This window comes from Branchiostoma floridae, chromosome 18 (genome assembly GCF_000003815.2).
Source record: "Branchiostoma floridae strain S238N-H82 chromosome 18, Bfl_VNyyK, whole genome shotgun sequence".
Classification (NCBI taxonomy): domain Eukaryota; kingdom Metazoa; phylum Chordata; class Leptocardii; order Amphioxiformes; family Branchiostomatidae; genus Branchiostoma; species Branchiostoma floridae.
Window position 1 is genome coordinate 2,028,569 of NC_049996.1, and position 27,311 is coordinate 2,055,879.

The 27,311-nt window shown below is 42.5% G+C and overlaps 1 protein-coding gene across 1 annotated transcript in view; it reads left to right on the forward strand.

Moving 5' to 3' along the window:
- Positions 1 to 41: 41 nt before the first annotated feature.
- The window catches only part of LOC118405650 (G-protein coupled receptor GRL101-like), a 33,971-nt gene continuing 6,701 nt past the window's right edge, over positions 42 to 27,311 (forward strand). Inside the window, exons 1-4 of the mRNA XM_035805222.1 lie at positions 42 to 158; positions 24,781 to 24,897; positions 25,635 to 25,740; positions 27,199 to 27,294. Coding sequence (XP_035661115.1) covers positions 47 to 158; positions 24,781 to 24,897; positions 25,635 to 25,740; positions 27,199 to 27,294 — 431 coding nt within the window. The 5' untranslated portion in view covers positions 42 to 46. The remainder of the gene's footprint in view (positions 159 to 24,780; positions 24,898 to 25,634; positions 25,741 to 27,198; positions 27,295 to 27,311) is intronic.

The window sequence follows — 27,311 nt, forward strand, 5'->3', positions numbered from 1 at the left end:
GACTGTTACCTTTTTCATTTCCTTATTTCTTTTAGCTAGAGAGGACATGACGTGCCCAGTGAACACAGTCCAGTGCGACTCTGGATATTGTATCCAGCAGCGCATGGTGTGTGATGGGAAGAACGACTGTATACATGGGGAGGATGAGCTTAACTGTGGTGAGTCTGAGTTTATTACTGTAAATGCATTTAAGTTCGTGGTGATTATATTTCAGCCATACCATAGGTATGGTGAAATATATTGTATTCGTAATGTTTCTTTCTTCTTTCTTTCTTTCTTTCTCCTGTCAAATCTTCAAATCGAATCAACTCCGTCGTTCCTGGACCGAATGACTTGAAATTTGGCACAAGGGTAGAGTGGGCCAATACCCTTAGGTGTTTTTTTTCATTTTATTCATATCTGCTTCTAAAATGATTTTATTGAGGTTTTATTGCAATTTTTGGACCACAACTTTATATTTAGGCCCCCTGTACCATGGTATTACATCCAAATGACCTGAAATTTAGCACAGAGGTGCCCTAGGTACTTATTCAAAGGATCCATGCATAATATTTGGTATAAACCACTTCAAAATGGCTCATTATGGAGGTTTTTGTGGGAGAATTTTGGATTTGTGAGGTGGAAGTGCCGAGGTCAACGACCTCTAGGTCATTCTGGAAGCCACAGGTGTTTCTGGTAGATCCAATCATCTACATACCTACCTAGTCCATGTTCCTCCAGGTGGTTGGGGGGACAAGGTAAATCTAATTAATTATTAGCCAATGAGCAAGGTTATTTTGCTGGAAGAGTCCATTGTTGGTCAGGGGGTGTTTTTTAAAATTTACTTTAAGACTTTGGTGATAATGCCAATGCTTTTTTTAGCGGAAGTGTTTTTGCACTGATCCACTTGACATAAGGCTACTGCTGGGACAGTCCATTTTTGCACATAGGGGGGATTTTTAAAAAATTCATTTTTGGACATGGGTGATGATTCCGAATTCCATTTGTTGAATGGAACTTGACCCCACCTGAAGACTGTACCTGAGGATTCGGCAGCCAATCAGCAAGCCTGATGTAATATGGATGAGTCCATTCATGCACAGGGGACTATTAAAAAAATTCAGTTTTGGACTGGGTTGCTTATTATAGAAAAGGCCATGTATTTCTGGACTTTGGTGATTATGTCAAAGTCCTATTTTAGCGGATGTATTTTTGGATCGCTCCACTTTGCACAGGGGTATAACAGGTAGAGTCCATTCTTGCAAAGGGGGGGATTTCTTTCAAATTCAGTTTTGGACGGCTGATGATTCAAAATTCCATTTCTTAGCGGAAGTGTTTTTGGACTGGTCTATCTTACCCTTCTACATTGGGTGCACTTGAGTCCATTCTTGCAGGGAAGGGGGTTGTACGATTCATTTTTGCTCATACGTGTAATTAGTAGCTTAGGATGCTTAGTCATCTTAAGCAGAAGAGTTCCATTTTTGCACATGGGTGATTTTGGAATAGTCCATTGTTGCTTGGGGAAGGAGATGGCTGAAATATGCTGCATTTGCTCTCAAGCAAATGTCGGCCTTTCTAGTTTAATTTTGCGGTAGTGGGAAAAAGGACCTTTCGAGGTGGATTTAAGTTTGCGGTAACACCATAGACTGCAGTCTGATGCCATGATAGCAAAATGTTTGCGGTGGTTTTAAGTTCACGGTGAAGTGGTCATTTCTGCTTTTTCAGTATGTTTCCCTTGAAGAGGAACATATTGTTTTGTTGGTGTGTTCTTCTTCTTCTTCTTTCCTCTTATTCTGTCATGAACCAATTGGAGATAAGAACTGCTTCTGACATCAGCATATAGACTATTCCAATAAATATGAGCAAAATACTGTTCTAGCAAATATGAGTGGCTCAGCATAATATTTGCTGTTTGAGCAAATGAAAAATTTGTGATATCAAATCTGTATTGGTTTCAATAAGGCAAGTTACTGGGATGGGAAATATTCTGCATTTTGATAGAAAATGTTAACTTTCTAATGTTAAACTTAAAGCTGTTGAATTACACAAGTCACAGCCAACCTAGATAAAATTACCAACACTTAATTCTCCACTTGGTACTGAAATGCCATCCAAACAACATTTTATACTTTTATTGGACCATGTACAATGTATGCTCATTTTGCGTTCACATTGTGGATGTACCGGTTATGATTCCTACAATTGTTGAGGGGAAACAGACTGTGTTCACCTTGTTTTTCTTGTCAAATTTGTAGACACTGTGAAATAGACCTCAGTAAAATTCTAAGCGTCCCCGCCCGTCGGGGACGGCCCGGATGGCCGTCCAGCCTCGTCCCGCGCGTCCTTACCCCGTCCTGCGCGTCCAGACGCGTCCACAAACTGTGTCGCGCGTCCCGACACGTCCACAAACTGACGCCTCGGACGGCGTCCGGCCATCCCTCAAAGCATGGGACGCCTCCCCGTCCCTCCCAACCCGTCCGGTCTGGGCGCGGACGCCGCAATTAACAGATTAATCTGCTGATAAGCCGTTCTCCTGCTGTTCTCCGAGTGGACCGATAGCCAGCGCCCCCTGTCGGACCAAGTTCCGCGCAATGTTCTCTATCAAACACAGACACGCCGCGCGTGTGGATTCCATTCCGGGCACCTGAGGTCATCCGAAGTAACGCACATATGCTGACTTTAAACGATTTACGGAAAATCAACACAACGCCAGCAAACACGGTTAACCTGTAATCCATGAACAACATGAATATATGTTAAGTTTCACACACTACAAATTCTCGGGATGACTCACAATGCCCCACAACTTTAAAATTTATCCATGATATTTTAAACGTCTCGCCGAGTGACTCTCAGTTCCTGGATCAGCACTTGAATAGCACACGCGCATCAATCACACTCACGGCGCAGTGTACGCCGCCCAAGTATTATCACCTTACTGCTAACTGATAGCGCGTGGTACTGTCAGAGGTGTAGAAGTTTTGTTGTTTTATGGACCCTGTGACGCACTCTATAAATGACCCACGTGGTTCGGCAGCTCGCACGTTATTTTGGACCCGGCCCGCGCAGTGAAGCGATTTATATGTAAACAAACAGCACTCCCCTTCTTTCAACCTCCTTGCCTGGGCAGACTTCGTGGGTTGACTTTTGCACATGAAAATTGCTCTTCAAATTATGTCCCTCCTGCACGCAAGTATCATGACATTGAATCAGGACATTGAATCATTGTATCTTGCTCCCCTGGATAGGCAAGAGGCTTTGTTGTTATAGTCTTTGTTGACATCTACCGCCTGTGTGTGCATGATGAGCTGTGCCGCCCCCAGCGCGTGCCAAGGGAAAAGGTTGGCATGGAAACCATCCTAGCATGTTGCATTTCCCAGGTGTATCATATTACACTTCAAAGCTACTCGCAATTGGGGGAGTGGTGATTCTAGTGGCAGATTCTATCATCGAAACATTTGGGGAGGTTGTCTTGATTTTGGTCATTACTAATTTTTAATGATTAACATTGCCAAATTACAACGTAACGGAGGCAGTCTGTCAGCACTCGATTTCAAGTGCGGAAGAATTTGTCGTCACTTGTTTTCCAGTGCTGAAGTCGTCTCACCACTGGACACCTAGTGCGGACGTAACTTCGGCACAGACTTCCAGTTCGGAAGGTGCCTTCCGAACTGGACACCGAGTGCTGAGAGAGGAACCCGTGACTTTGGCAGTTTTGCCTCCTGCACCATGGAAACTGCAAAAAGCGTACAAGTCCAGAAAATGTAAAAAAAAACACCGTAAGATACACTCCACCGCTTGGACAATACACGTCGGTTAAACAGCCATTGTGGCTCAGCTTTGAAGCGTCAAACTGGGTCAAAGGGCGTCTGAACTGCGGCCGACTTTGAAGTCCAAGCCGCTCTGTTCACTTCGAACCCGAAAATGTTTCGAGATATTATAATGGCCGAAATGAGACATTTTAAGCCGTCACAAACATGGGATTATTACCTTTGGAAAACGTCACAGTTTAGAGGGCCACTGGTCGGGAGAAATGTGACATTCGGAGCAGAAACAAACATTTCGCAGTTTGAAGAGTTGAATAGCCCCACCCGTGGCCTGCACCGCCCACCACACTGCTGTTTCCTTGTTAGCGAGCTCATCTGCAAATGCAGCCGGGAGAAAATCTGGAGAAGCCACAACGGCCAGAAGAAGCCAGAGATAAACCTGTAAGCGCGACCTGAAGGGAATTTCATTTTATCAGCGCTGTTGAGATGTGGGATAGATTTGCGGGCGCTACTGGGCGTGCGTCATGTACTCTCCAAGCAGAGGTTAGGCTCCGGCTGTTTTTTTGACGTTTTTATCGGTTTTTATCTCGCAAAACATCAAGAAAATTGTACAAAATTGAAAGCCCGATAAAAACGCCTAAAAACATTTTAAAAAACAGCCGGAGCCTAACCTGTACTTGGAGAGTATGCGTCGTCTTGGTTAACAGGGTGAAGTTACGTTTCCCCAAGCTGATCGACATGGGAACAATTCGTATGGTAGATCTATAGTTCTGTACAGCGCCGACTTCGCAAATGCTTGACTTTGACATGTCAGCAATTATACACATGAAGGACTTACACGGCTAGGTGTACCACAACTTTTTGCGGAATTTTGTTGCCAAAATGAAATCACGATCTGACAGCACGAGCAGCGTGGAAACTTTTCGCACGGTAAGGTCAATAGTGTAACGTTACATACCTTTAGGGTAAAAAAAGATACTATAGAATTATTGTGCCTGAAATTTCAGGCATTACCTTGTTTATTGTTCTTGTTATTATTCGTACATAGTGACCAGTCATGAATGACTCAAAGTTTGTGTAATAAAAATAACCCTGGAAGTTTCGGCGGCAGGCACCTAAAGTAAGTGGACCCAACCGACTGCAGGTGAGCGATTGACATTGGGGCCCATTTGTCAGCGTCGGAACAACGTTACAGGGGTGATTTGATGAGGATTGATGACATGGAGAAAATCAACTCAGAAAACATACTTTAACCCTATTCAGACCGGGCTTTTTTGGTCATCCCTGGACCGGGGGGGGGCTTTTGAGGCCCTCCACTTCTAAGTCCTCTTACTCTTGAACGACGTGCCGTAGGGCCACTAAATTTTCAGGATATGATATCGACATAATATCTAACAAGTACTTGACGTTTGACGTTACGTTGACGTAAGATGACGTAATTATGACGTCATCAATTTGATTATATTGGCCGGACCCATGAAAAAAGGGTATTCTCAGACAACTTTAAGTTATACTACAAAAATGTAACAACAAGTGCAGATAACAGAATAATAATGTTTATTACGACTTGTATTGCCAATAGCAACATCGATGACGTCATAATGACGTCATAAAATGACGTAATGCACATCTAAGATACGAGTTGGGCTCCGCCATATTATATCCACTACCTTGAATTTTTTAAAGTACTTTTTTTGCAACAAATAATCACAAAGGGTAATGGAAATAGACTAAATTCATTCATTTAGATGGTTTTTGATGAAAAAATACCAGGTAGTTACAAATTTTTAGGGATAATTAGCTTGTTATTCTTGATCTGGCCATACTGTCCGCCATCTTGGATTTTGGGCTGATGACGTCATCAAATTAGCATAATTTATGCATATATAATCATGAAAGATATGCTAAATAATATAAGATTTTATTGATGTAACAAAATAGCAGTAATATAGCAAATAAATGTGAAAAATACATTGTTAAAAACAAAAATAGTGATTTTTGGCAAAACTGCCTGTCAGCAAACGGTTGCCATGGCAACACGAAAAAATGGAAAATTTGTCAAACTTCGTAAAATTGTTGCCAACAATATTTTAGGAAAACTCACCAAATTTGGTGGCTTTAGCGTAAGGCGTTCTGGCGTTATAGGACATCGAAGTTGGCGCGGGCCTCAAAAGCCCCCCCCCCGGTCTGAATAGGGTTAAGTTCCTTGAACTTCAGGATTTTCTAGCCATAATTTTGTACGTAATTGATAAAGATTTGACGCGTCTTATTGTAGTTTCCCGACACGAGCACAATATTATCAAAAAGTGTTGTGTGAAAAAGAATTAATTTCGTTCTGAAAACAGTTCTTCAGGGTTGGGTCTTCAGCCTTTATCTCAACGTTTTATTACCAAAATATTTCAGTTAACTATAGAAACTAAAAGAAAGCGATACAATTGGACTCGAAGCTAACAAATTACTAGTAGCAAATGCATATAAATTAAATTTACTTGATTCTTATTCTGAGTTAAATAAGAAAGAGGTTTTTCTTTTCAAAATGATAACGCTTGCCAGATTTCTGACATGAATTGACAGCAACGTACTATCTATTTTTTCCTAATGTACTAGATCTATAAATCAATCTTCTTAGATTGAGACATTTGAGATGAAATAATGCCCTTGCTAAACACATCCGTTTTTGGCTCGCAACATTGGAGTTTTATTGCAAAATAGTTTTCTTGACAGCTTTGTGATGAATACGTAATTCAAAGTAGATTTCTTTCACATCAATTCTTTCACAAAGTAAATAAATGTGATAAGTAACCAGGTCTAGATCATGGTAGACTGAGCAAATTTTTGCCTTTCTGTTTACTTTTTCTCCGATTTCTGTGGCCTTCTAACCTAACGTGTCAGTGGGAAAACGCTTCAGTTTTTTCTCCAAACATTTCTAGCACTCAGTAGCAGCTCGACTTTTGTCGATGACTCTTTCTTGTTCAGTTTTTGTACAATACAACATGAAACGGTGTAAAGTTTTTTTTGTGGTCAAATTTAAATGGAATTGATATCATATTTTTCAATCATACGATCATCATAAAATCCTAACACGTGTCACATAGACGCCAGTATACGGGAGAGCACATATGGCGTTACTCTGCGGTCTTCACAGCGGGTACTGGCATGGTAGGAAATGTCAGCGAGTCTGAACAAGGTGTTGATGAGGGAACGTGCGATAATTAACGAGCGTCTGGTAAAGAGGGGGGCAGGACAGCGGATAACTTGATTCCAATTGTGTGACACAACTTTTGTGACATTGCAGAGGGGCCATGGAATTCATGATTTCTATCTTGGGCGAGACCAGGCCATGGTGAAATCTTTTCAACCTATTGAGGATCATAGAAAGATAGGATCCGATCCCGCGAAGCACTAGACCTCCAAACCATGCAAACGTACTGTCCCTGATTGCTTCGCACAGATGTAAACCAAGTCAACGATGTCTACTCTTATCTCCAAGCAGAGGTTGAGTCGCGGAGATATAGTAGTAGTTGAAAAATTACGGGCTCGCTAAGCGTTGGAGCCATACACATGTAGAGGGAGAAGTTTACAAACAATAAATATTCACTTTCCGAACACTATCAAAACATTCATATTGGTTTATATGATAATTTTTCTACGCAATCTTTTAGGAGGGTGCAAAATGAACCTTTTGCTTGGAATTTCCGTGACCACAAAACATTTCAGTAATACCCATCGAGCCCACAAATTTCTGTCAGATACTGCAGGATGACATAGAATAACTTAAATGACCTCTTCCCGCCATACATGAATGTCGAACCATCAATGATTATGATCCATCAATTGCTTGAGCTAAGTGGCATAAGTTTTTATCATGTGTTATTATGGGGTACGTACGTGTGCTGTACCCAGGACAGAAATATCCAGTATATGTTCTCATTTCTCCCATCGAAAGTATGGAATCTGCAGCTGGCTGTTGACTCGCTGCATGCACAAAGGAAATTGGTGGGAACCCCCCCCCCCCCCCCCCTTTCACGTTATAACCAAAGAAATTAGAATCTCCCTGGTTCATAAATGATCCTGGGTAGTTGGAACCGGTCGACATCTTGTTTCCTCGATCACAAATGTCCACGCACCGGCCGCTGTAGTAGTTTCTTTGTACTCCAAACGGTAAACGAGTGCAGCTTTCCCCGCCATCATTCCGTACCGACAGTCGACTGTACCTACCTACCCCTGTTTCCCGCCACTTCGCCACATGGCAAGTCCCCAAGGGGGGAGACAAAAATACGTACAAGACAAGACACAGGACAGGAAGTCTCAGGGAGGATGGCTCTTCTGGCCGCTGAAAAATTGCTCCAAGCTGTGCAAACTCCAAGCAGACGTAGCAGTCGGATGATTATTTTGAGCAATGATAGGAGAGATTAGGGGAAAAGGGCACAACTCCGGGATACCTAAATCATACAGAACATCGCTGTTCCTCTTTATTCATGTCAGACATACTATCAAAGACCTTCATAATGTCTTTGTATTAACTTTTGTTTATGTTACACACCAGGAGGCGCTTGAAGTTTGCGACCCTAAACGTCAGGCCTTCCTGAAAGGATTCACACCAAACTTAGAAACGTAAATAAGAAAAATTCCAGCATTAGAATTCAAACAGAATTTCCACATACGTGTTCATATAATTTAACTACAGCTAAATTTAAAATTTACCAGATTACAAATAACAATGCTGTTTTCTTATATCTATAGGCTTGATCTGATGACATGAAACACAAGAGAGGGGCGAGTAGAACAGAAATAGCTAAAAGAACAATATATCGCCCCTTTCGTTGTTTCAGACAAACCCATGTACACTTTGAAATCTATTTACATCCAATGTATTTGCATCGACAACGTTTGTGTACAAAGTTAAAATTGCATATATGATATAGGATAACCAGATGTTTGTACACTACCAAATACTTTATTCAAGACCGACGCTTAGTCGACCGTGTGGTGTTACATAATTCTGACTGGCACTCACTCACTAGTCAAGCTTTTCAAGTAGATGTCGCAGATCGGTCCTGAATGTAAAGCGTTTTTCACTATATAGACTCTAAAGTTAGTACTTGCCTTGTTTACACTGCGGTCCCGTCCTTACATACCTACCTACCTACCTAATCCTCTTCGCTCCCTTTGGTGGAGCATAAGGCACTGACGAACTTCTTCCAGTCCTTCCTATCTTGGGCCATCCATCTAACTTCGTGCCAGGTCTTACGTGCTGCCTTCATCTCCCCTTCAACCGTCCTTCTCCAGGTCCCTAGAGGCCTGCCTCTGCTTCGCTTCCCTTGAGGAGTCCATTTGAGGGCGACATAAGGGTGTCTGTTTTTGTGCATACGCAGCACGTGCCCCAACCACTTCCAACGTCTGCGTTTTATTTCCTCAACGATGTTGGGAATTCCTGTACGTTCGGCAACCTCCTTGTTGGAGACTCTTTGCTCCCAACGTATTTTCAGGATTCTCCTGAGGCATCTACTTTCAAAACCCCTAATGCGCTGCTCGATCTTTTTATTTGTTCTCCAAGTTTCTGCTGCATATAGAAGGACTGAACGGACGTTTGATCTGTATATCCTCAGCTTGGTCTTTTGCTTCAAGGTCGATGCTTTCCAGATGTTTCTCAGCTTGTTAAAGGCTTGTGCTGCCATCCCAATTCTGGTGGAGACTTCCTTCTCTATGTTGCTGTCAGATGAGATGTAGCTACCAAGATACTTAAAGTCCTGTACTTCCTCTAAGTCCTGTCCACGAATGGTCGTCTTTACTGTACTCTTGCTCTTTACTTTTAATATCTTGGTCTTATCTTGGTGTGTCTTGAGGCCCACACTACTTGCTTGTTGGTCCACGTTGTTTGTTTTCTCTTGTATGTCTCTTTGCGCGTGTGACAGTAGAGCTATGTCGTCTGCGAAGTCGCAGTCTTCCAATCTGGATGTGAGACCCCAGACAATCCCTCTTGGATGTCCTGCAGTGGCTCTTCTCATCACCCAGTCGATGACGACAAGGAAGAGAGTAGGTGAGATCACACATCCCTGTCTGACTCCTGTCTTTACGTGGAACCACTCGCTGTGCTGGCCGTCATGACGGACGCAACACTGGTTGTCAGCATACATGTCTTTTAAGATGTTTATGAATTTAAATGGAAATCCGTATGCTTGCAGTATTTTCCATAAAGAAGGGTGGTGTATACTGTCAAATGCCTTCTCAAAATCAATAAAATTAATGTAAAGAGAAGAGTTCCATTCTAGAGACTGCTCAACGATGGTGCGTAGGACAAAAATCTGGTCTATACATCCCCTGCCACTTCTAAATCCGGCCTGTTCCTCTCTCAGTATCTTGTCAATGGAGCGTCTTGTACGCTGTAGTAGGACTCGACAAAAGATCTTACCTGTAACTGACAGGAGATTAATACCTCTCCAATTTCCACAAACCGATAGATCACCCTTCTTTGGCAGTTTTACTATTATCCCTCTTTTCCAAGCTTCTGGTACCGTTTCTTCGTACCAGACTTGGTTAAAGAGTGTTATTAGACCTCTGGCAGTTGCTACTGGGTCTACTTTCAGCATGTCAGCTGTTACTCTGTCTTCACCTGGGGCTCTGTTTGCCTTCGTTTCTTTTATGGCATTTACAATCTCCTGAAGTGTGATAGGACCACGTTTCATCTCTATGTTAAACCCCATATCCTCGATGGTCGCTTCGGACTCGGGGGGAGGTCTGTTTAATGTTTCTCTGAAGTGTTCTGCCCATCTGTCCAACTGGTCTTTTCCCTCCATGAGTACTTTCCCGTTCTTGTCTTTTACTGCTGCGGCCCTGTTTTTGAGATCTCCTGATAGCTGTTTAGTGATTTTATACACGGTCCTAGTATCACCCTTCTCTGCTGCTTGTTGTGCCTCAGTTGCTAAGCTATCCATATACACACGTTTGTCTCTTCTGGCACTTCTTTTCACTTCTTTGTTCTTTGCTTGGTAGGTCTTGGCTGCTGCAGCCCTCTGTCTCTCGCTTCCATTCAACATGTGTTGCTTAGCTGCCTTCCTTTCTTGTACCAGGTTCCAAGTGGTCTCTGATAGCCACTCCTTCCTCTCTCGTTTACGGTATCCTAGTACTGCCTTACTGGTATCTGTAAAGACTTTGTGTATACCCTCACATCTGGCATTTATGTCATCAACCGGTATGTCCTCGAGTACCTGAAACCTATTCTTGAGCTCCACGGTGAACTGTTCCTTTACCGCTAGGTCTTTGAGCTTCCCAGAGTCGAAGAGTGGATCATTCTTGCCCTTGCTTGCCTTCCTAAGTTTCAGTTGTAGTTTGCACAACATCAGGTGGTGATCGCTGCTTGCATCAGCACCTCTAATGGCCTTGACGTCTCTCAAGGACTTCCTCCACTTTGCGTTGATACATATGTGATCAATCTGGTTACTCGTTCTCCCATCTGGGGATACCAAGACAGCTTGTGGATGTTCTTGTGTTTAAATGATTGTGCCCCCGGATGACAAGACCATTCTCCATGCATACATCTACCAGTCTTTGACCATTGTCGTTCCTCTCACCGACACCTTCTTTTCCCATGCAGGCTTCGTAACCTACATTCTCTGTACCGACTTTGGCGTTGAAATCCCCCATCAGGATGAGAATGTCGTGCCGTGGAGTTTGGTCTATCTGGTCCTGAAGGCTGCTGTAGAAGAGATCTTTGTCCTCTTCCGTTGCCTGTTCGGTTGGCGCGTAACATTGAATAATGGTTGTCTTAATGTATCTTGAATAAAACCTCGCTCTTATAATACGCGGACTAACTGGTTCCCATCCTAGCAGGCTTTTCCTTGCCTCTTTGTCCATGATAATGCCTACGCCTTCCTGGTGTTGACCATCTGTCTTACCTGAGTAACAGACTGTTTGACCTGAGTTGAGCGTTATCATGCCTGAGTCTGTCCATCTCATTTCGCTTACACCAAGGATACTCAACCTGTACCTCTCCATCTCTTTTACGACTTGTAGTGTTTTGCCTGTCTCGTACATGGTTCGCACATTCCAGGCTGCAATTCTAAGTGGTTGTTGGGGTGTTGCCAAGGACTCCCTCAGAACGGAAACTTCCTCTCGGCTTTCATTTCCACTCGTCATGTGGGGTTCTGCCCCAGTCCTCAGTTCCACGCCCGAAGAAGAATAACTTTCTAAGTTCGTCAGCGTTTCAGTAGCACTGCAACTTTCACGTGGCGGGATGCTGACCCAGCGCACAACCTTCTCTCTTTCACATCCGGGCTTGGGACACCGGCAACGGCGGAGTTGGATCCTCCATTTGGCGACTACCCAATTTCCACCCCCTCATTCGAGGTTACAGAGTAGGAACTTGCCACCTACCCCAGGACAAGGAAATTGGTACATTCGGGCCCTCACACCACGACAAGGCTGGAGGATCGGGAGCCGATGTTTGGGCTCCCAGTGATACATATATACAACAAAATGATCTTATAAGCAGCATTTACAATGCGGTCAGGTGGTTATGGGCAGACATCAAAGTTAGGGCTGCTCAATTCACCGAAACAGGTCGTCATTAAAGTACCGTAAAGACGTAAACCGTCCTTCAATCTTAAAAATCATTCTCGACCAGAAAGTCAACTGGTCTACTTTATTACCATTCAAATACAAAATGGGAATGTTCCGGTCAAACTCTGAGTACAAAAATAAACTCGCGCTACGAAAGGAATCTCGTTGAAGAGATTCATTAGTCACGTATGTACACAGTTAATAGAATTTTCATCAACCAGTGACTGTTATCATAGGTAACTACACAACTCTCGCGAGAACTAGGTCACTAGTGACCAATATGAACTGATAGCCATCGAAAAGTTGGAGGTACGTGTAGTTACCTTTGATAACAGTCACTGATTGATGAAAATTCTATTACTGAAAGGAATCTCACCTTTGACCCGTTTTATCTGCATGACCCAACAACTCAATCTGTCCTTACGCCATATAGGAAAGCTCATATTGCTCATACCCTACCTTTTTAGTCAAATTGGACCAAAAATTGGCAGAAGAGCATTGATTTTCAAGCACATTGCAGTATAATCCCATTTTGAGCCCTCTATGCTCAACTCTGACGTCTGCCCTTCTTGATTTCAATAGATGTTGGCTAGTAGGAAAAATATCAATTAACCATATCCCTCTTAGGAATGCAGCTCCAAACGTGAACAGTCGAATTCACACAAGACGGACATGTTTACTTTAACGAAGTGCAGTAAGGTATTTGCAGTGTTGAAAGATTTAGGTTCCAGTCGCATTGCAAGTCAAACAAAGTTATCCACTGAGTCAAACACATGTCGGGCTTAGTGGAATCCATCGGGAATGACCTGGAATCTAGTGTACTTGTGGCCTGGACTACCGTAGTTAGTGCAGGCTTTGTACGGGCCAGTGTAGGTCCCAGCCGTCGGGATAATCGGCCACATGCGGTAGGATTTTTACGCGGTTAGACTTTAGCCCAGTGGGATAATTAGCCGGCCAGCAGTAATTAACTCCCACTGTAAATTCCAATCGCGTGAACATCCTACCGGGTGTGAATGATTGTCTCGGCGGCTCAGACCTACACGCCCCGTAGAGAGCCTGCACTTAAACTACGGTAGGTCGTGCCACAAGTAGACTGGATTCCAGGTTACGGGAATGACTAATCCGGCTCAACAACATTTGGAAATCTTCCAATATACAATTTCGATGGGTCATTCCCGGCAGATTCCACGTTCATTAGAACACACTTCCTTATCAAGGAAGAGATCGGTACGGCCCGACATGTGTTTGTTTCAGTGATCTCAATGACCTGCTGACGTCCCGCCGATCGAAGTGCTTAAGCTTCTTTGACAATAGGGTTATGTACACTTTCAAAATCGATCAACGGGTCTGCGACTGGCACCAGATCTTTCAACACTGCAAAATAAGCTTCATTTACACAGCAGAAAATCTGCACTTCGCCAAAGTGAACAGATCCGCCTTGCGTGAATTCGACTGTTCTACAACCTGCACATAACCCTTTCAAGGTGAAGGACGGGTGTGCAATTCATTCTCCACTCTGTCGTCTAATGACGCTCATAGTCCTGCAGGTGTAGGAACAGCCACAGGTAAGACAGCTTTGTTATCTGGAGAATCCGTCTCCTAGGAGTACTTCCGACCAAAGATACATTGGGTTCCTTCTATCCTGGCTCCTGGAAAACGGGTGCGCCTTACCCGAACATATCCCTAAGGCCTTCCACTGCCCGGCAAAGGCCTGCCACTAGCCACAGCTACTAGGTACTCATTTTCACCTGAGTCAAAGTTGTGTAAAGTGCCTTTCCCAAGGGCACAAAATCGATGACATGGCAGGATTCGAACTCGGTACCTCTTCACAGGGCCTGAGCCCAACGCGCAGCCGATTTCACAACGCGATCTCGTGTGTGTGTGTGTGCGTGCGTGCGTGCGCGTGTGTGTGTGTGCGTGCGTGCGTACGTGTGTGTGTGTGTGTGTGTGTGTGTGTGTGTGTGTGAACAGTATAACTCACAATCGAGAAGTCTGTGATGGACACTGATGAAATTGGGTACATTTAGTTAACTGAATTGCACTTTTCACAATAATAGAATTCACACCGGGATAGGTAACAAACATGTCAGACAAAAACACTGGCTCCGAAAACCACAATGCATTCAAATCTTACTATAGTACATTGTACTATCAATGTTATTGTTTAAAATTGGAGCTTGATTCTTTCATTACCTGTAAGACTATGAACATCCACTTGTTATCACATATGTAAGTTCTGTTCTTATAAGTTAAACAATATTTCGACTAAACAACCCACCTTTGTCGTTATCTACGAATGGTCTGTTTGAAATAATTTTATGTCTTCAAACCTGCGTCACGCATACTTCAAAAGTTATTTCGTGCATTGCTTATAATACAACCCTTTCTCTATCTTTAAACGCGTGAGCAAAAATTTTGACTATTGTGGAACATGAATCAAAAGTAACTTGTTCTAATTAGGTTTCAACGTTGCAACCTTCTAAATGGGTTTCTGAATAGGTTCCCGTCGCATATACGCCATTACAAGTCTTATAGAACGTTAGCTGTAAAGTACACGTAACAAAACTTATTGTAGGAAAGTTTGACTATACATATCATACACTCCTTGTGTTTACAAATTTGGTGTGCTTTACTTCTGTCAAAATATTGGTGAACTCAGAGTTAGGAAACTGGCGTCCACCACTCTGGAGTCAGATATCCAGACGACAGTCGCGGCAACAAACGAAATACGCCTCTAAACATAATAGCTCTGGGCAGACGATCTCGTGCTCCTGTTCAGTTCAGAAGCAGGTCTTATTCCCCTGTCAAATTTGGTGAAAATCGATCGGACGACGATTCTGCGAGCTTTAATTGACATTTGAGTAAGATCATCCCGCGATTTTTCGGGATCGCCGGCGATTTTCAGGGGTCGTACGATGGTCGAGGTGCAGCTAAACATGTTCTTAACATAAGCGACAAGTCGCAGGAGATCTCTGAAATCGCAGAACTCGTTACCGTGCGTACCGGTCGTGGGTATCGGTCGACATTTTCTGGATTTTTTTCTCTACAAAGACGCACTCTTCTTGCACCTTTGTCTGCTTCTTTCTCGGCGCCATCTTTCACTTTAAGTGCAACTATAAGCAATCATTGTCTAGCTGATAGGCGAGCACAGACCTAGTTATTAATTATCGAGCGCAAGGCGGATGGCGAACGCCCGTCAGCCGGTCGACGTTCGTGCGACGTTCGCCCGACTTCCGTTTGTTTGCAAATGTTGAATTTCTGGGAATGTGGGGGTACTTCAGACATTGTGACCCCTGTGGCAATATGAATGCTGGCTTTGTAAAACACTTTCTTTTCTTTCGTCATTTCTATTATGCCCGCGCATTTCATTAATTGTTTTAAAAGATTCCGACAACAAAATAAGCAACATTTATTGATATATGGCTTATTTGTGAGGAACGTTTCATATTACCTTGTCCTCGTGCAAGAGGACATGGGAGGTTTATTATCATAGACGTATTCACCGGCGATCGCACGAGCCTCGCGTATATGTTACAGGGACAGTTTTGGGGCGAGAAATACGCAAGACCATCTTAATATCATAAAATTTGCCTACCTGTCAGCGATCGCGAAGTACGTACAAATATCGTATATATTGTGACAGGGGTATAAAGGAGTGTCTCAAAGGACTAGATGTGTACTGCTCCCTGTGGAAACTATCCATCGACAGCAGGGATAAAACCAAAGTCATGGTTTTCTAAAAAAAATGGACGAGAATACAAAAAAAAATCAGCGCTCCCCTTTGCAACACCGGGACAGACCTTAAACATCACAGGCTCTTATACATTTCCCCAATCGGGATCTTTCCATCGTGCTACTAAGCAAATCAAATTAAAAGCCCTTCGTGCATCGTTTAAACTTAAATCTCTATTGGCATCTAACTACAATCCGTCTATCTCCCTCTCCCTAGATTTGTTGAACAGCCTAGTCAAACCTATTTTACATTATTGTAGTGAGATACTAGGAACCAATATTCGATGCAGAGACTTATTTTGAATGGTATACTGGAATGTCCAAATGACAACATTAGCGACAAAGTTTGTAACATCATGTCTCCTATTTTTGGGATCAACTGTAGATGATATAGATCTTAAGGTTGCCCGTATTGGAAATAAATCTGATACAGTAACAAAGAAGTACAAAAATAAGTTCGCGGTGCAGCGAAACATGTTCTTAACATAAGCGACAAGTCGCAGGAGATCTTTGAGATCGCAGAGCTCGTTACCGAGTCGCAGATCGTGCGTGCAAATCCTGCGTACCTCGCAAGGGTATCGGTCAATAGTCTAGCGTCAATCCAACGATTGAAGACCGATAGGCGAGCACAGACATAGTTATTAATCATCGAACGCAAATCGGATGGGAACGCCCGTTAGTCGGGCGACGTTCGGGCGACGTTCACCCGATTGTTTACAAATATTGAATTTCTGGGAATGTGAGGGTAATTCTAACATTGTGGCCCCTGTGGCAGTATGTAGGCTGGCTTTGTGACGCACTTTCCTCTCTTGTGTCATTTCTATTATGCCCGCGCATGCCATTCATTGGTTAAAAAGATTCAGACAACAAAATGAGCAACATTTATTGATCTCTTGCCTTTTTCGAGGAACGTTTTGTGTTCCCTTGTCCGCGCGCAAGAGGTCATGGGAGGTTCATTACCATAGATTTATTCACCGTCGATCGCACGAGGCTCGCTTACATGTGAGGGGAACAGGTTTTGGGCGAAAAATACGCAAGACCATCTTAAGATCTTAAAATCAGCCGACCTTCCTGCGATCGCGAAGTACGTCCGAAGATCGTATATAATGTGAGGCGGGTATTACAGGGGTTTCATCGCACACTGTGCACAGTCTGTCCTGAACGTCAGGTTGCAGAGAGGTAGCAGCGCGATCGCCGTCTAGAAGGAAAGCGGCCTATGGACATATTGTTTAAAAGATGACTTCTTCACTGCTGAACAATGTGACCACATTTTGGTGGTCAGAAAGATATTTTTCCATTGACACAGTTTCAAAGCATCCTGTCTGCAGTGACAACCACCTGTTCCCAAAGATCATATGTTGTCGGTCCTCAATATGGTTTTTGTAGGTAGTTATGACTGTACAACTTCATCTGACACATAGCAGTATAGATTAGGAATAGAGTTCCACCGACAAGGTACCTTACTTCATTTCCAGTCAAAATGTCCAACAAATGTATTCATTCAGTCTTACAAAGCTAAAAGTGCTTGAGCTACACAGAAAGATCCAGCGCTTTGTGTCTGATGCAATTTTGAGTAAAGCTGGACCTCACTGCTACAGTTCCAGCGAAATATCTGATTTAGAATAAACATTTTACAAATGCTCACAGTAAACTTGTTGTTTAGTTAATGGACGCAAGTTAATGCAACGTAAGGCCTCTCAACATAGTACTCTCAAAACGAACAAAGGCAAATGCTAGCCTAGTATCCAGTCATATCATAGCTCCCGAGTATCTTAGATCCTCGCTGGAAATACGCATTTTCAGAGAGGACAGAAGAGAGTCGGGAACTATAATACGGTTGCATGGACGTCAGGCTAGGCAAATTACTTAGCATCCTGAACACATTTCAACATGTTGGACAATCGCACATCTGAATGTCGCCACAATGCCAAACAAAAGGGCGGTGCGATGGCCGGTTTCAAATGACCGCTGGTGTTCAAACAACATTCAACATTCAAGTCAACATAATTCACACATGCTGTTAGACCTGTTCGTCAATCTAAAACGATGACTGATGCTTATAGAAATTTGAGAATATACCGGAAACTATTCTCAACATTTTCCTTCCATTATGGGATGTATTGAGTTTGAATCTTAGAGGGGACGAACGTGCAGCAATTCTGTTCCAGTTCTGGAAAATGTTTTCAAATATCGCCCTGCGTTCGAGCGTCACGAGTGTTTAATAAGCTCACGTTAAATTTGCAACTTTTTTGGCGATTTCTTTCACAATGTACGAAAACTCCGATGCTGCTATAGAGATTTGGGGAAATTGCCGCGGTTGTTATAAATGTCGCTAGGATAGAAAAAAAATTTGGTTGTTTGTAAATATTTTCAATCAAACGTATTGAACCAGTAATTGGACAAGAGCAATATCTGATACATTTTTGTACGATTCTTGATAAATGTTACCTTTTAAGTCCTCAAAACCCGCCGATAATACACATGGATGCACCACTCGCCACACACCTGTTGTATGGCAGATGAACGGGCTGTACTTTCAAACAGAACGAGGGACGATGAGATCAAAGTAGCAACCAGAGAACAGCGCGCACATATAGCCTTGGAAGGGTAAACTTACCACTTGTCCAATAATCCAGCATCGCGCGTGTGTTTTTGTATGTATGTATGTACGTGCGCGCGTGTGTTTAAATTGTAAATAATATAAATATCAACAACATTCAGACTGTCATCTATTTGTATGTCTCTATGTTGATAGGTCGATGTGAAGTAAGAATCGAAAATCAACAGTGGAGTTAACGGCGCAATTCTTGCAAAAAATGTTACCTTTTCAGAGGAAAATGAAAGAACCTTGGTGCCTGTAGTCACAGCAGGTAAAAGCGGTTTTGCCTCTATCTAATACCTTCCTAGAGATTTCTGTTTGCTTCTCCAATATCCTTGTGATTGACAAGAAAGAATTCTTAAGTAGGGGCTATGGTATGCGTACCTGTATGTACATAAATATTTTGCCGGATGATTGATACCAGGCCATCACGTGGTAGGTGAATCAGAGGATTATGCTGAACTTTCAAATGTTGATTTAAGAAAAAATACGACTGACAATTTTATTCTATAGCTCTACACAGATACCGATAGACATTGTCTTGGGTGTTATCATAGTAAACATGTGCTGCAACATTCATCACATTTACTATCAATTCGCAACATTCTTGTTTGATTTGAATATCGTATGCAAAGTAAAAGCCAAAAAAACAATGTTAACATAAGATGTGCTGTAAGTGTTATGACGACAAAAATGTTGACAACCGTTTCAGGATTGTTGTTTCCTTTGAACACATCTATCATCCTCAAGGCTAAATGACAAGACCTAACGTGGCTTGTGAGTGTTTTTTGTTTAGATATTTGATATGTTCTGTTGATGGTTTAAACGCTTGAAATCATCACGCAAGTTTGGTTGCAACTGTACCACTTGGCAGCCTTATTCTCAGTACCGGGGATCTGTATGTACATAAATATTTTGCTCGGGATGTGTTCCTTTTTATCGGGTAGGATTAGAAAACCTAGCCTGAGTATCATCCTCCGTAGTGACCGCATTGTATGTCTTGGAAGACAAATCTGGTGTTTTGACACTTTTTCTGTTTGTACAAGGCACATCACAAGCATACAATGTTATTTCGTCTTTCAATCCAGGTCATGTTGTGAATTGATACGAAACCAGAGAAACCCTGCAGTAAACTGAAATCTTCATACCGTCAAAAATAATGACAAAGACCTTTGTGATGTGATGTTAAAGGTGGTTACCTGTTATTTTTTAAACTTAAGTCAACATTTGAAGCTCAAACGCAACTGAACGATGAGTTTTCTACCCGTGGCTATGGTACACGATACTATAGCAAATCCACATTTCCGCCATAAAAATGTTGAAAATTGTTTAGACATTATTCTGACATGTCACAACGCTTGTCGTCCTCTTAGATCAATGACTAGGATTCAAATATTGTGTGAATATCGTAAACCTGCATGTTTTATGTTTTATGGCAAGTTCAATAGTCTTTGAAACTATTACGCAAACCTGTGTCGGCAATGCAACAGTCATAACTCTAGAACGAAAGACGATTTTTCAAAATGGTTTTTAGTTTTGTAATGCGGACGTTAGCGCCTTTCTAACGACACCAAAGTTAGCCCACTGAGACCACCCATTGCCCTAACCCTAATTCTGAAGGTCAAATTTTAAACAGTCATAACTCTAGAACGAAAGACGATATTTCAAAACGGTTTTTAGTTTTGTGATGCGGGCGTTAGCGCCTTTCTAACGACACCAAAGTTAGCCCACTGAGACCACCCATTGCCCTAACCCTAATTCTGAAGGTCAAATTTTAAACAGTCATAACTCTAGAACGAAAGACGATATTTCAAAACGGTTTTTAGTTTTGTGATGCGGACGTTAGCGCCTTTCTAACGACACCAAAGTTAGCCCACTGAGACCACCCATTGCCCTAACCCTAATTCTGAAGTTCAAATTTTAAACAGTCATAACTCTAGAACGAAAGACGATATTTCAAAACGGTTTTTAGTTTTGTGATGCGGACGTTATCGCCTTTCTAACGACACCAAAGTTAGCCCACTGAGACCACCCATTGCCCTAACCCTAATTCTGAAGTTCAAATTTTAAACAGTCATAACTCTAGAACTAAACACAATATCCCAACCTGTTTCCAGTTACGTAATACATGTATTTGGATCGTAATGCTCGTAGTCGTTTTATTGATAGCAATGTTACTTCACTGGAACTATTACTATATATCCGCATTACCATCACGCTATACAAAATCCGATGCTCTGGTATATTAATATGTCAATATAGATAAAATGTGTTGTGGTCCGAGAATTACAAACCAACAGATCGTCGACGTTCGTCTTCACAACATGGCACGTCACGTTCTGAGTCACATCAAGGAATCAAGGACTCAGCGTTATGAAGCATCGCCCCTAAGGCGACGGATGCAAGACGTCAGGCAAAAAAGGATCATATAAAACACTTTGAACATTTTCTGGACTCTCTGGGCCTCCCTACAGCTAGATACAAATAGTTATTCATGGGTTGGGGAAGGGGGCATCGATAGTAGTGACCGGAATCTTTAACTTCTCCCGGGAGTGAGAGCTCCCTCCCAAACCTCTGCTTGGAGAATAACAAATAGTCATACACAGTGCTTTCTTTGCTACACGCCAGGCAAAGCGAAAATCAATCCTGGACGGCTCTCAGGCTCCGGACGTCCAGACGGGTTCGGTTGCCAGCGGGATGTCAGAACACAGATGAACCGAAGGGCTGGCTGCCATACCCACGGGGAATGGTGGAATGTCAGAGGCCATACTGCGCCTGCGTGGCGGTACAATTTGAAAGTTGACCGGACGTCGACACTGTGTAAACCGTTGAGTTGAGTAGAGTTTGTAGTCATTTGTTCTTCTTTCCGTCGGCGTTCTGAACCTTACAGTATCATGGATTACACGGCAGACATGTTGTGGGAACAGAAGGGTTCGTACTGTATCATTCCGGATGGTGGGTACGTCAAGTTTGCCGCCAACAGACGGAGAACATCGGCACTGCTACAATTTGTCCTGTAAAAAGATGCCAGTGTCGCTGCCGGACAAACATCCCAGGACCCCAGATCATCAGTGTAGACAAGTATGTGAGAAGTTTCTTGTCAGCTTCTGTATTGTTGACACCTCAGATACATGTACAGTAGTAAGACACTTATGGATTCTTATTTACTGTATGAACATGTAAGAGAGGGGGCTGAGGTTATGCACCATGTGTGGTATTTTGGCGGCGCCATGATTTCCGCGATCGGAATCGATCCTCGTTGCATCATACAGCGTAGGTCAGATGTTGGCTTAAGTGGGTACTCATTCCAGAATACCCATTATCGCGAACTGTAGTAAAGGTATGCAAGTACACTGTACAGTTTACTGGTATATTTTGTCGAACATAATCTACAGTGCAAGTCACTCTGTCTTTCCTGTCCTTTTGTGGGTATCGGATCGCATGGTGTGTACTGTACAGCTGGATCAAATCAGAGGATGAGCACTCCCCAGATTTTCTGTTTATTTAGATCTCCATTAGACTTAAATTACAATCGCAAAAGCTATTCTTCCTGGAGTCCGGATACCGTACCAATCCCTCTCTGGCCGGCCGACTCCCTATCATACTATTTTTGTGTGCAAATTACCCCTTCTTCTTCTTCTTTCGGTAATGTCAAGTCAAGTTTATTGCACAACGATAATTTGCAACAGTAATGTCCAACTGCCGTAAAGTCGGCAATGATTGACATACACCCTAATACTATTCATCGATTCTATTTGGCCCATTTGTAATGTCCAGCGACCCGGGGCTTTCCAGATCGTTTCAAATCACCTCAGAGTCTAGAGTCAGACCTCCATAAATAGTTTCTTGGGTCAGCGGCGATTTAAGCAATTTACTGGAGCCTATCGTCCTTTCAGCAATTATTGGCTAGGAAAGCGTGTGACGACATCGATTGATTTTTGGTAATGTTAGAGGTAGAACATCGAAAAGTCATATAATACATTCATTAATTCATTCATTGACGAGCCAGAGACTCCGCCCCCTTTTCCCGTCCTGGGGAGTCCCTACTATGCGCGCTGGGAAGTCAGCTAATCACCTTGCTAATATCAACAAACCCTGTATATTCGTGTCAGCCGCATGAAGACAGGACAAGTCGCTAGCTCTCAAGTACAACTCCTTTTGTTTCAATTCAACAGCACCAATGTGCCTCGTGTACTATCTCCCAACATGTTGCTAGAATTATTGACACGAGATTTATGTATAAACAAAAAGGAAACGTTGGAATACGAAATTACATACACACACCACAAAGTACAAATACAAGTCTGTCTAAGCTAATAAGTATTTGAAAAGCACGTGCTGTCTGGGTGCTTCCAAGTATGAAAAAGATCAAGTGTCGTTTACAGTAATACACATACAAATTGAGCGCAGTTTTACACATGTTGTTCAACTAAATAGGCATTTTTACACATGCTGATTTAAATCATTAGAAGTTATATAATATATAGAGCGCAGCAAAATACTTTCAGGAAAATTATAATGTAAATATGAAATATTGGGTTAGGGAGAAAGTATTGACTGATCGGTAAACAAAACTATTAATACTAATAGTATTATCACTCGAAGTTTGATGCATTTCGTAAATCTACGGACACGGTCTGGTACAAAACCAATGGAATATGATATTTTGTCGTCATGTAATCATAATATGGAGCTTCCAGAAGATCTCCGTCCGCTGCAGCATTCCCCAGCATGCTCGCCACGGGGATTATTTGTACAGGAAAGGTCAAGTCCGACTGTAAAACAAACTCTTTACGCGCGCGCGCGCGGGGGGATTCTAACTGGCCTATCCCCTCCGTTGACTTCTAATAATAAAATATTATATGGCCAGCAACCTTGTTCCTCTTGTGTCTCCCTATTGTGTCTTCAAAACTTCTGTTACAGTTGGTGCATAATTTTATCAGAAGGGATTCCATGCAAAACGATTATTCGCATTCCTTCCTCGTCGTATTTGCCACTTTCTGACGGAATAGCGTGTGAAAAAAAAACAAGCCCGACAACCAATAGTTGGCTCCTCCCATAGGCCATGGCAGATCAGACGCGTGGCGCTGTCAATCACTGCACATAGCAACGCCAGTCGATCTGTCTGTTGCGCGGTACGATGACTCTTCCCAGACCGTGAAACGCCCCAAAGTTTTGCATAACTAAGTACCGTTTCCTGCCGTTATTTGCTACACACCTTTTACTATTTTTCTTCAAAGAACTTTGCCATTGTATGTAACGTAGTAGTGTTTAAGTTTTGTTGCAGTTGACGAAAAAATTTTGTCCCTGCAGCGTCAGGAAGAGACTGACCCTCGCACCGCTCAAAGGTCGATCTTGTACGCCGTTTCATCGTGCGCTCTGGACGTTTCGTCCTTCTTGATGGCGGCAAAAATGCTAGCCGTCGTTCAGATAATCATGACTTGAGATCTGATTTGTGTATTTATCGAACCCACCCGTGACGGGACGGCCACCCAAGGCTCGGGCGGACGCCCGTCCGTACACGCCCCGCTATGACGGGACGCCGTCCAGAGCCCATTTGCGCCATCATAAATTCCGTATGTGCCACTAATTAAAGCGTCCCTGCGCGTCCGGGACCCCGTCTGCGCCGTCCGTAAAGGCGTCCGTGCCCGTCCCAGAGCCCGTCCCAGAGCCCGTCCCCGAGCCCGTCCCCGACCCCGTCCCGATGCCCGTCCCAGAAACCGTCCCAGAAACCGTCCCCGACACCGTCCGAGACCCCGTCCCCGACGCCGTCCAGGGCGTCGAAACGGCCAATTTGGACGGGTCCGAGGCGTCCGGGGGCGTCCCCGGCCGTTTTTGTCCCTCGCTAATCTGGCCAAATCGGCCGTCTGGGACGGGTAACCGTCCCCGACGGGCAGCGTCCAGGACGGGCGTCCAAGGCGTCGGGGACGCCCTTTTTTTACTGAGGGAGTCATATTCAAAATGGTACAACCTCGTATATGTCTATCAAAATTTTCTAGTGACTACACATCCTATTCAAAAGATATTGAAGACAAACGTCAATTTTTCAATGAGAAATACAAAAGTTGCTATAGTTCTATTGTGTCATTAAAGATTGCTTATAAATGTCCTACTAATCACTCTGCATCTACATTATACTATTAGATACGTACATCTGTCCTGGAGCCCATCGTTGTCGAGGGGAGACCAACTGTGTTCCTAAGGACCAGTTGTGTGACGGTGTGCCACACTGTGCACAGGGAGACGACGAAAGCTATTGTAGTAGGTTTAACCAGTATCATTTTTCTGTCTCACCACTGTCATTGGTTGATAGGAGATCCATTTGATTTAAGTAGATAATTATTATCAGTTACACTATTCAAAAAGGTACCATATATACATTGTACATACATGTGTGTGTAATGAGTTGTACTTTGTTTTTTCAAGTTGTAGTACCTAGTGGCATAATTTTATACATGTTAAGGTCAACAAGTTTCCTTGCTGTGTCTGTAGCAGAGTTCATTTTTACAGGGTTGCTTACTCCTTCCTCTTCTTATTGTATTTAGTTAATTTGACTAAGGAGAAGCACATTTTTCTGTCTTGCCATTATCGATTATGTCAGAATCTAAATTAGACCCTAATTCAGTGTGATGAGAAAATATATGCATTTACAGGCCAATTGAAATGCATTTAGTTTGCTTTAATCAATTATCACTTGCTGTGTTATTGGCTGGGTTTAAACACATCAGAGTCGACTTGGAGTTCACTCCACTGGAGTCCATCTCAGTGGAGTCAACTCAGGACTGTTTAAACAGAAATTAAGGATATTCAAATATCCTTTTCCCAGAATCAGCTTAAAAGCAGTAGTCACACCGCTGTCGCACCTGAACATTCCAATTCACTTCTAGTCCCTTGAGTCAGACTCCAGTGGAGTGTATATTCTGAGTCAATTAAAAAAGATGCAGCCTGCATCAGTGTCAGAGCATAATTTGAAAATGCTGTTTTTGTCCCTTGAACAGCGGCCACGTGCCCAGAAGGCTGTGAGTGTTACGGACTGGTGTTCTTCTGTAGGGACATGGAGTTCTACCTCATGCTGGTGGACCTTCCTTGGTACCTCAGGAAAATGTATGGTCTTAATGTACAGATTCACATTCCCACTAATGTATGCTTTTAATGTTTATTTGATCTCAATATGTACATGTTAACTTTTTAAGAATATCTTGTACTTTTCAAGATCACATTTATCTCTTAGGCCTACATTACATTTCCAAACCGGGGCCCAGCTTTTGGGAATGAAAAGCATGATATTAAATGACCAAACTACACAAGACATAAAGAGAATAGTCATGGGCATTATTTGTCTATGTTTTTGCGTAATATACATTTTATATTTCTTGTTTCCACAACCATCCTGAACAGGCCCCGGTTTTGATATGTGATGTTAGTGTTAGTTAGCAATGCTTTGTTTTTGTCCAGCTTTGATTTCAGGGGCATGGCAGTTTTGTAGAAGATAGAAAGAAGAACTTTATTGCACAACGATCGTACACGGTACAATGTATGGCAAAAAAAAAAAAGAAGAAACAAACTTATCATCCTTATTACTAAAACAAGTATCAAACTTAGTACATATGCAGATTATGAATATAGAATGAAATAATTGGCATCCTAATTTCTAGAACAATAAGAGCTAGCCTAAATCATTGATATTGTATTACAATCGAGTGGGGCTAATTATGAGTTTCGGCATTTTTTCTTATGACAAAGCAGTCTTTCATATATTTGCCTATTTTAGCATTGTGGGAGTTATTACATCTGGATATATAATCAAATCTGTCTGTATCATTGAGTCTCTTAAAATCTGTTGTATTTGATTCGAGGAATGTGAATAACTCACTACGTGAAACATTGTACCTACTGCACATCATGACAAAGTGAAATTCATCTTCAATTTGCTTTGGACAGAATGGGCAAAACCTTTGGTCAGGCGCTACATTATGATACCTGCCTGTTTCTATGTTCAATTTATGACTGCTGATTCTTAACTGGGTTATCGCTTTACGAATTTCAAAGTTATATATATCATAAAAGTATGTCTCTTCTTCATAACACTTTTTCGATTTGTTAAGAAAAGACAGTTTTGAATTGCTTTTTATGCGACTAAACCACTCCTGTATAAATGTATCTTGTAGACGGTAGCGAAGTTGGTCGGCAATGTAATCTAGTTTATACGACTCAGGTTTCACCCATATATGTCCAAAGCCATGGTAATTGAGAATGTCTTTAACATGATTAATCCAGTCATGATCACCAGTAAATACAGTATTGTATGCATCGCGAAGCAGAGAGTCCTCAGGTAAGTTTACCAAACGGTGCCAGTATTTAATGAGCTGAATTTTAGCAGATATCATAATATCTGAGATAATACCAATTGTGTTTTGCAACATGTAAGCAGAATCTGTGCTAAAACCAATACACCTTGTTTCAAGCTTGTTGTGACTATGTTACAGGTGCTGCATAGACTGAAAGAGTAGAGGCTAGCAGTTTCATTGTCTAAAAGAATGCTTTGTAACATGTATTTTGCAGTGATCTCAGCAATTCCTTCTTTGCTGAGCTAGCGGAGATGCGGGGTTCCAACTGGACTGATGTGACCTTCCAACGGTTCAGTTACATGGCTGAACTGTAAGTTTTAAGATGTT